At 55.7% G+C, this 9707-nt stretch overlaps 1 protein-coding gene across 1 annotated transcript in view; it reads left to right on the top strand.

Moving 5' to 3' along the window:
- Positions 1-220: 220 nt before the first annotated feature.
- The window catches only part of LOC109886786 (protein CBFA2T1-like), a 246884-nt gene continuing 237397 nt past the window's right edge, over positions 221-9707 (top strand). The window contains 1 exon segment of the mRNA XM_031794995.1: positions 221-1213. Within this exon segment, the coding sequence (XP_031650855.1) occupies positions 1186-1213 (28 nt within the window). The 5' untranslated portion in view covers positions 221-1185.

Raw genomic sequence — 9707 nt, 5'->3', positions numbered from 1 at the left:
ATAAATGACTACAACAACAAAATAAATTAAATGCATGTAAGTTTTTCCTTGAGACATTTGACTGAAATACTGTGGAATTCCATTCATTCCTGTGGAGGACTGCTCCTACTGGGGAGTACCAATATGGCCGACCGGTGGATTCAAGTCAAAGCGTCTCACTGGCCAACACCTAAACAGCAATCCAGGGTTTACGCATCATTGGGCAGACCACTATCTGTGCGCGTACCTACTTGACTCGCACTCTTGCGAAGAACAGTCAGACGGGATCACAGCCATTCCTCAGATAGAGGCAGAGCTCAGTAGTCCTTCTGAACGACAGGGCAATAAAATAGCCTGGACATTCCGTACTAGTATATCGTTGTTATACACTTCTACTTGACCTCTACAACCTGTTTTAGGACAGACGCCTCCGCCTGTCACCCACGCCTCCTCCCACCGCTGGGAGACCGCCCACACCTCCTGGCCTCCCTCCACCTGGGTCCTGGAACTCCGCCGACCGACCGAACCCAGCTGCAGGCGAAGGAAGCACCACTATTCTATTCCTCGTTCGAACGGCAACCGATACACAACCGGCAGGCGCGCGAGACGTATGAAAAGGCAAATCCGAACGTGTGGTCATTCATCTCTAATTCTAGACTACCCTATATCTATAAACGAAATTATCAACATTTTTAGAAGACAAAAAGGCTTTCAATTACAGAAAGCAGAACAGAAGCGGTAGTTAATGTTTTGGAGCTTTGCATCATCTCGGTGTTTTCTCTAGCTGCGCTCAACTCAAACAGTTTCGTTCCATCCAGAATTCTGTCCACTGAATGAAGAATCTTTGCCACCCTGCGGTTTTCCTGGTCTGAAGTTCTGACGGACGGTTCTGACTTTGGAGCCGTATTCTAATAGACTGGACGGAGAAACATTCGTCATTCTAACATATCGGTTTTGCTGGTGTGTTCTGAAGTTCTGCCGGACGGTTCTGACTTTGGAGCCGTATTCTAATAGACTGGACGGAGAAACATTCGTCATTCTAACATATCGGTTTTGCTGGTGTGTTCTGAAGTTCTGCCGGACGGTTCTGACTTTGGAGCCGTATTCTAATAGACTGGACGGAGAAACATTCGTCGTTCTAACATATCGAGTGGACGAGTCAGAGACTGGCTGGAAATTATTATTTTGCCCTCAACACCGTAACGCATGGTGGGAGTTTCTGCCTCTTTTCAGTGTAAGTGCCATTTTTTTCCCATTCATTCACTCTCTTCTTAGCTTGTCTTTTATTACGCTGTGTGTATGTGGTTGTGGAGAGAAGTCACTAGATCATCTGGTGAGACTTGCTGTATCCCTGTTCCGTTACACCCGTGGTGAATTGTATCGGATGCAACAAGGTGCTTGCTAAAGTAGGCAATGTCTCTTTATGAAAATACTTTGTGAAAATATTTTCTTAAAATGAGTAATATATTATTTGAAAATAATCTATGATCTAGCCCATGGAATGGCGGTTTGTATTCACGCGCAACCGGGTAGGTTATTATTGGAACGAACGGCGCGTAAAATAGGCAACGGGAATATATTACGAAACAGAAATATAATAATCTACCATTGATTTAATCTACAGGTTATTATATTCTAGTTTTAATTTGACATGTTTATTAGATCTAGAGACAGAATCATAGAATATCATCCAAAACCTTGAAATTAAATAATTGTCTATGTCTCACGGTTCTTTCCGCGCGTAATGGGATCATGCACATATTATTTGGTACCTTGACACCAGGCTGCATTTTCGTCGTCTAATGTTAGCGTCTATACTTACATGAAAAGGATTTGAATGGAAAACGTGATCTACTGTTCAGTGGTCCTATTCGTTCAGCCAGAGTCAAATTGCCTAGACTATATATCAGTGTAGCCTGTATAGATATAATTGAGATAATTAATAGTTAAATAGCGCTTCATATTTGTCTAATGGAGATAGCCTGTTTTACTTTAATTCACTTTGTTCAGCTACAATTTTAAATTCATTCAAATACAGTACAAGTCAAAGTTTGCATACACTCAATCAAGGCTTTTTCTGAATTTTTTGCTATTTTCTACATTGGAGAATAATAGTGAAGACGTCAAAACTATGAAATAACACATATGGAATCATGTAGTAACCAACAAGTATTAAACAAATAAAAACATATTTTAACCAAAAAGTGTTAAATCAAAGTATATTTTATATTTAAGTTTCTTCAAAGTAGTCACCCTTTGCCTCTGATAGCTTTACACACTCTTGGCATTCTGTCAACCAGCTTCATGAGGTAGTCACCTTGAATGCATTTAAATTAACAGGTGTGCCTATGTGAATCTAGGCTACTGGGGTGATGGGGTCTAGTCTGCTGGGGTGATGGGGTCTAGTCTGCTGAGGTGATGGGGTCTAGTCTGCTGGGGTGATGGGGTAGGTCTGCTGGGGTCTAGTCTGCTGGGGTGATGGGGTCTGATCTGCTGGGGTCTAGCCTGCTGGGGTGATGGGTTCTAGCCTGCTGGGGTGATGTGTTCTAGCCTGCTGCGGTGATGGGGTCTAGTCTGCTGGGGTGATGGGGTCTAGTCTGCGGGGGTGATGGGGTCTAGTATGCTGGGGTAATGGGGTCTAGTCTGCTGTGGTGATGGGGTCTAGTCTGCTGGGTTTATGTGATCTATTCGCTGGGTTGATGTGGTCTAGTCTGCTGGGGTCTAGTCTGCTGGGGTGATGGGGCCTAGTCTGCTTGGGTCATGGGGTCGAGTCTGCTTGGGTCATGGGGTCGAGTCTGCTGGGGTGATGGGGTCGAGTCTGCTGGGGTGATGGGGTCTAGTCTGCTGGGGTGATGGGGTCTCGTCTGCTGGGGTGATGGGGTCTAGTCTGCTGGGGTGACGGGGTCTCGTCTGCTGGGGTGATGGGGTCTCGTCTGCTGGGGTGACGGGGTCTAGTCTGCTGGGGTGACGGGGTCTAGTCTGATGGTGTCTAGTCTGCTGGGGTGATGGTGTCCTGTCTGCTGGGGTGATGGGGTCTAGTCTGCTGGGGTGATGGGGTCTAGTCTGCTGCGGTGATGGGTCTAGTCTGCTGTGGTCTAATCTGATGGTGTCTAGTCTGCTGGGGTGATGGGGTCTAGGCTGCTGGGTTGATGGGGTCTAATCTGCTGTGGTGATGGGGTCTAGTCTGCTGGGGTGATGAGGTCTAGGCTGCTGGGTTGATGGGGCCTAATCTGCTGGGGTGATGGGGTCGAGTCTGCTGGGAGGATGGGGTTTAGTCTGATGGTGTCTAGACTGCTGGGGTGATGGGGTCTAGACTGCTGGGGTGATGGGGTCTAGACTGCTGGGGTGATTGGGTCTAGACTGCTGGGGTGATGGGGTCTAGTCTGCTGTGGTGATGGGGTCTAGTCTGCTGGGGTGATGGGGTATAGTCTGCTGGGGTGATGGGGTCTGGTCTGCTGGGGTGATGGGGTCTAGTCTGCTGGGGTGATGGGGTCTAGTCTGCTGGGGTAATGGGGTCTAGTCTCCTGGGGTGATGGGGTCTGGTCTGCTGGGGTGATGGGGTCTGGTCTGCTGGGGTGATGGGGTCTAGACTGCTGGGGTGATGGGGTCTAGACTGCTGGGGTGATTGGGTCTAGACTGCTGGGGTGATGGGGTCTAGTCTGCTGTGGTGATGGGGTCTAGTCTGCTGGGGTGATGGGGTATAGTCTGCTGGGGTGATGGGGTCTGGTCTGCTGGGGTGATGGGGTCTAGTCTGCTGGGGTGATGGGGTCTAGTCTGCTGGGGTAATGGGGTCTAGTCTCCTGGGGTGATGGGGTCTGGTCTGCTGGGGTGATGGGGTCTGGTCTGCTGGGGTGATGGGGTCTAGTCTGCTGGGGTGATGGGGTCTAGTCTGCTGGGGTGATGGGGTCTAGTCTGCTGGGGTGATGGGTCTAGTCTGCTGGGGTAATGGGGTCTAGTCTCCTGGGGTGATGGGGTCTGGTCTGCTGGGGTGATGGGGTCTGGTCTGCTGGGGTGATGGGGTCTAGTCTGCTGGGGTGATGGGGTCTAGTCTGCTGGGGTGATGGGGTCTAGTCTGCTGGGGTGATGGGGTCTAGTCTGCTTGGGTGATGGGGTCTAGTCTGCTGGGGTGATGGGGTGATGGGGTCTGGTCTGCTGGGGTGATGGGGTGATGGGGTCTAGTCTGCTGGGGTGATGGGGTCTAGTCTGCTCGTGTGATGGGGTCTAGTATGCTGGGGTGATGTTGTCTAGTCTGCTGGGGTGACGGGGTCTCGTCTGCTGGGATGACGGGGTCTCGTCTGCTGGGGTGACGGGGTCTCGTCTGCTCGGGTGACGGGGTCTCGTCTGCTCGGGTGACGGGGTCGAGTCTGCTCGGGTGACGGGGTCGAGTCTGCTCGGGTGACGGGGTCGAGTCTGCTCGGGTGACGGGGTCTAGTCTGCTGGGGTGACGGGGTCTAGTCTGCTGGGGTGATAGGGTCTAGTCTGATGGTGTCTAGTCTGCTGGGGTGATGGTGTCTAGTCTGCTGGGGTGATGGGGTCTAGTCTGCTGGGGTGATGGGGTCTAGTCTGCTGCGGTGATGGGTCTAGTCTGCTGTGGTCTAGTCTGATGGTGTCTAGTCTGCTGGGGTGATGGGGTCTAGGCTGCTGGGGTGATGGGGTCTAGGCTGCTGGGGTGATGGGGTCTAGTCTGCTGGGGTGATGGGGTCTAGTCTGCTGGGGTGATGGGGTCTAGTCTGCTGGGGTGATGGGGTCTAGTCTGCTGGGGTGATGGGGTCTAGTCTGCTGGGGTGATGGGTCTAGTCTGCTGGGGTGATGGGGTCTGGTCTGCTGGGGTGATGGGGTCTAGTCTGCTGGGGTGATGGGGTCTAGTCTGCTGGGGTGATGGGGTCTAGTCTGCTGGGGTGATGGGGTCTAGTCTGCTGGGGTGATGGGGTCTAGTCTGCTGGGGTGATGGGGTGATGGGGTCTGGTCTGCTGGGGTGATGGGGTCTAGTCTGCTGGGGTGATGGGGTCTAGTCTGCTTGTGTGATGGGGTCTAGTCTGCTGGGGTGATGTTGTCTAGTCTGCTGGGGAGATGGGGTCTAGTCTGCTGGGGTGATGGGGTCTAGTCTGCTGGAGTGATGGGGTCTAGTCTGCTGGGGTGATGGGGTCTGGTCTGCTGGGGTGATGGGGTCTGGTCTGCTGGGGTGATGGTGTCTAGTCTGCTGGGGTGATGGGGTCTGGTCTGCTGGGGTGATGGGGTCTGGTCTGCTGCGGTGATGGGTCTAGTCTGCTGTGGTCTAGTCTGATGGTGTCTAGTCTGCTGGGGTGATGGGGTCTAGGCTGCTGGGGTGATGGGGTCTAGGCTGCTGGGGTGATGGGGTCTAGTCTGCTGGGGTGATGGGGTCTAGTCTGCTGGGGTGATGGGGTCTAGTCTGCTGGGGTGATGGGGTCTAGTCTGCTGGGGTGATGGGGTCTAGTCTGCTGGGGTGATGGGGTCTGGTCTGCTGGGGTGATGGGGTCTGGTCTGCTGGGTTGATGGGGTCTAGTCTGCTGGGGTGATGGGGTCTAGTCTGCTGGGGTGATGGGGTCTAGTCTGCTGGGGTGATGGGGTCTAGGCTGCTGGGGTGATGGGGTCTAGTCTGCTGGGGTGATGGGGTGATGGGGTCTGGTCTGCTGGGGTGATGGGGTGATGGGGTCTAGTCTGCTGGGGTGATGGGGTCTAGTCTGCTCGTGTGATGGGGTCTAGTCTGCTGGGGTGATGTTGTCTAGTCTGCTGGGGTGATGGGGTCTAGTCTGCTGGGGTGATGGGGTCTAGTCTGCTGGAGTGATGGGGTCTAGTCTGCTGGGGTGATGGGGTCTGGTCTGCTGGGGTGATGGGGTCTGGTCTGCTGGGGTGATGGGGTCTGGTCTGCTGGGGTGATGGGGTCTGGTCTGCTGGGGTGATGGGGTCTGGTCTGCTGGGGTGATGGGGGTCTATTCTGCTGGGGTGATGGGGTCTAGTCTGCTGGGGTGATGGGGTCTAGTCTGCTGGGGTCTAGTCTGATGGGGTCTAGACTGCTGGGGTGGTGGGGTCTAGTCTGCTGGGGTGATGGGGTCTAGTCTGCTGTGGTGATGGGGTCTAGTATGCTGGGATGATGGGGTCTAGTCTGCTGGGGTGATGGGGTCTAGTATGCTGGGGTAATGAGGTCTAGTCTGCTGTGGTGATGGGGTCTAGTCTGCTGGGTTTATGTGATCTATTCGCCGGGTTGATGTGGTCTAGTCTGCTGGGGTCTAGTCTGCTGGGGTGATGGGGTCTAGTCTGCTGGGGTGATGGGGTCTAGTCTGCTGGGGTGATGGGGTCGAGTCTGCTGGGGTGATGGGGTCTAGTCTGCTGGGGTGACGGGGTCTAGTCTGCTGGGGTGATGGGGTCTAGTCTGATGGTGTCTAGTCTGCTGGGGTGATGGGGTCGAGTCTGCTGGGGTGATGGGGTCTAGTCTGCTGGGGTGACGGGGTCTCGTCTGCTGGGGTGACGGGGTCTCGTCTGCTGGGGTGACGGGGTCTCGTCTGCTCGGGTGACGGGGTCTCGTCTGCTCGGGTGACGGGGTCTCGTCTGCTCGGGTGATGGGGTCTCGTCTGCTCGGGTGACGGGGTCTCGTCTGCTCGGGTGACGGGGTCTCGTCTGCTCGGGTGACGGGGTCTCGTCTGCTCGGGTGACGGGGTCGAGTCTGCTGGGGTGACGGGGTCTAGTCTGCTGGGGTGATGGGGTCTAGTCTGATGGTGTCTAGTCTGCTCGGGTGATGGTGTCTAGTCTGCTGGGGTGATGGGGTCTAGGCTGCTGGGTTGATGGGGTCTAATCTGCTGTGGTGATGGGGTCTAGTCTGCTGGGGTGATGGGGTCTAGGCTGCTGGGTTGATGGGGCCTAATCTGCTGGGGTGATGGGGTCGAGTCTGCTGGGAGGATGGGGTTTAGTCTGATGGTGTCTAGACTGCTGGGGTGATGGGGTCTAGACTTCTGGGGTGATGGGGTCTAGACTGCTGGGGTGATGGGGTCTAGACTGCTGGGGTGATGGGATCTAGACTGCTGGGGTGATGGGGTCTACTCTGCTGGGGTGATGGGGTCTAGTCTGCTGGGGTGATGGGGTCTAGTCTGCTAGGGTGATGGGGTCTAGTCTGCTTGGGTGATGGGGTCTGGTCTGCTGGGGTGATGGGGTCTGGTCTGCTGGGGTGGTGGGGTCTGGTCTGCTGGGGTGGTGGGGTCTAGTCTGCTGGGGTGATGGGGTCTAGTCTGATGGGGTGATGGGGTCTAGTCTGATGGGGTGATGGGGTCTAGTCTGCTGGGGTGATGGGGTCTAGTCTGCTGGGGTGATGGGGTCTAGTCTGCTGGGGTGATGGGATCTAGTCTGCTGGGGTGATGGGTTCTAGTCTGCTGGGGTGATGGGGTCTAGTCTGCTGGGTTGATGGGGTCTGGTCTGCTGGGGTGATGGGGTGACGGGGTCTAGTCTGCTCGTGTGATGGGGTCTAGTCTGCTGGGGTGATGTTGTCTAGTCTGCTGGGGTGATGGGGTCTAGTCTGCTGAGGTGATGGGGTCTAGTCTGCTGGGGTGATGGGGTCTAGTCTCCTGGTGTGATGGGGTCTAGTCTGCTGGGGTGATTGGGTCTAGTCTGCTGGGGTGATGGGGTGATGGGGTCTGGTCTGCTGGGGTGATGGGGTGACGGGGTCTAGTCTGCTCGTGTGATGGGGTCTAGTCTGCTGGGGTGATGTTGTCTAGTCTGCTGGGGTGATGGGGTCTAGTCTGCTGGAGTGATGGGGTCTAGTCTTCTGGGGTGATGGGGTCTGGTCTGCTGGGGTGATGGGGTCTGGTCTGCTGGGGTGATGGGGTCTAGTCTGCTGGGGTGATGGGTTCTAGTCTCGCTGGGGTGATGGGGTCTAGTCTGCTGGGGTGATGGGTTCTAGTCTGCTGGGGTGATGGGGTCTAGTCTGCTGGGGTGATGGGGTGATGGGGTCTGGTCTGCTGGGGTGATGGGGTGATGGGGTCTGGTCTGCTGGGGTGATGGGGTGATGGGGTCTAGTCTGCTCGTGTGATGGGGTCTAGTCTGCTGGGGTGATGTTGTCTAGTCTGCTGGGGTGATGGGGTCTAGTCTGCTGGGGTGATGGGGTCTAGTCTCCTGGAGTGATGGGGTCTAGTCTGCTGGGCTGATGGGGTCTGGTCTGCTGGGGTGATGGGGTCTGGTCTGCTGGGGTGATGGGGTCTAGTCTGCTGGGGTGATGGGTTCTAGTCTCGCTGGGGTGATGTGGTCTAGTCTGCTGGGGTGATGGGTTCTAGTCTGCTGGGGTGATGGGGTCTAGTCTACTGGGGTCTAGTCTGATGGGGTCTAGACTGCTGGGGTGATGGGGTCTAGTCTGCTGGGGTGATGGGGTCTAGTCTGCTGTGGTAATGGGGTCTAGTATGCTGGGATGATGGGGTCTAGTCTGCGGGGGTGATGGGGTCTAGTATGCTGGGGTAATGGGGTCTAGTCTGCTGTGGTGATGGGGTCTAGTCTGCTGGGTTTATGTGATCTATTCGCCGGGTTGATGTGGTCTAGTCTGCTGGGGTCTAGTCTGCTGGGGTGATGGGGCCTAGTCTGCTGGGGTGATGGGGTCGAGTCTGCGGGGGTGATGGGGTCGAGTCTGCTGGGGTGATGGGGTCGAGTCTGCTGGGGTGATGGGGTCTAGTCTGCTGGGGTGACGGGGTCTCGTCTGCTGGGGTGACGGGGTCTCGTCTGCTGGGGTGACGGGGTCTCGTCTGCTGGGGTGATGGGGTCTCGTCTGCTCGGGTGACGGGGGTCTCGTCTGCTCGGGTGACGGGGTCTCGTCTGCTCGGGTGACGGGGTCTCGTCTGCTCGGGTGACGGGGTCGAGTCTGCTCGGGTGACCTGGTCTAGTCTGCTGGGGTGACGGGGTCTAGTCTGCTGGGGTGATGGGGTCTAGTCTGATGGTGTCTAGTCTGCTGGGGTGATGGTGTCTAGTCTGCTGGGGTGATGTGGTCTAGTCTGCTGGGGTGATGGGGTCTAGTCTGCTGCGGTGATGGGTCTAGTCTGCTGTGGTCTAGTTTGATGGTGTCTAGTCTGCTGGGGTGATGGGGTCTAGGCTGCTGGGTTGATGGGGTCTAATATGCTGTGGTGATGGGGTCTAGTCTGCTGGGGTGATGGGGTCTAGTCTGCTGGGGTGATGGGGTCTAGTCTGCTGGGGTGATGGGGTATAGTCTGCTGGGGTGATGGGGTCTAGTCTGCTGGGGTGATGGGGTCTAGTCTGCTGGGGTGATGGGGTCTAGTCTGCTGGGGTGATGGGGTCTGGTCTGCTGGGGTGATGGGGTCTAGTCTGCTGTGGTCTAGTCTGATGGTGTCTAGTCTGCTGGGGTGATGGGGTCTAGGCTGCTGGGTTGATGGGGTCTAATCTGCTGTGGTGATGGGGTCTAGTCTGCTGGGGTGATGTGGTCTAGGCTGCTGGGTTGATGGGGCCTAATCTGCTGGGGTGATGGGGTCGAGTCTGCTGGGAGGATGGGGTTTAGTCTGATGGTGTCTAGACTGCTGGGGTGATGGGGTCTAGACTGCTGGGGTGATGGGGTCTAGACTGCTGGGGTGATGGGGTCTAGACTGCTGGGGTGATGGGGTCTAGACTGCTGGGGTGATGGGGTCTAGTCTGCTGGGGTGATGGGGTCTAGTCTGCTGGGGTGATGGGGTATAGTCTGCTGGGGTGATGGGGTCTAGTCTGCTTGGGTGATGGGGTCTAGTCTG

Source organism: Oncorhynchus kisutch, linkage group LG17 (genome assembly GCF_002021735.2).
Source record: "Oncorhynchus kisutch isolate 150728-3 linkage group LG17, Okis_V2, whole genome shotgun sequence".
In the NCBI taxonomy this organism is placed as follows: Eukaryota; Metazoa; Chordata; class Actinopteri; order Salmoniformes; family Salmonidae; genus Oncorhynchus; species Oncorhynchus kisutch.
Note: the sequence above shows the minus strand (reverse complement) of the source record. Positions and strands in the feature narration are given on the sequence as shown.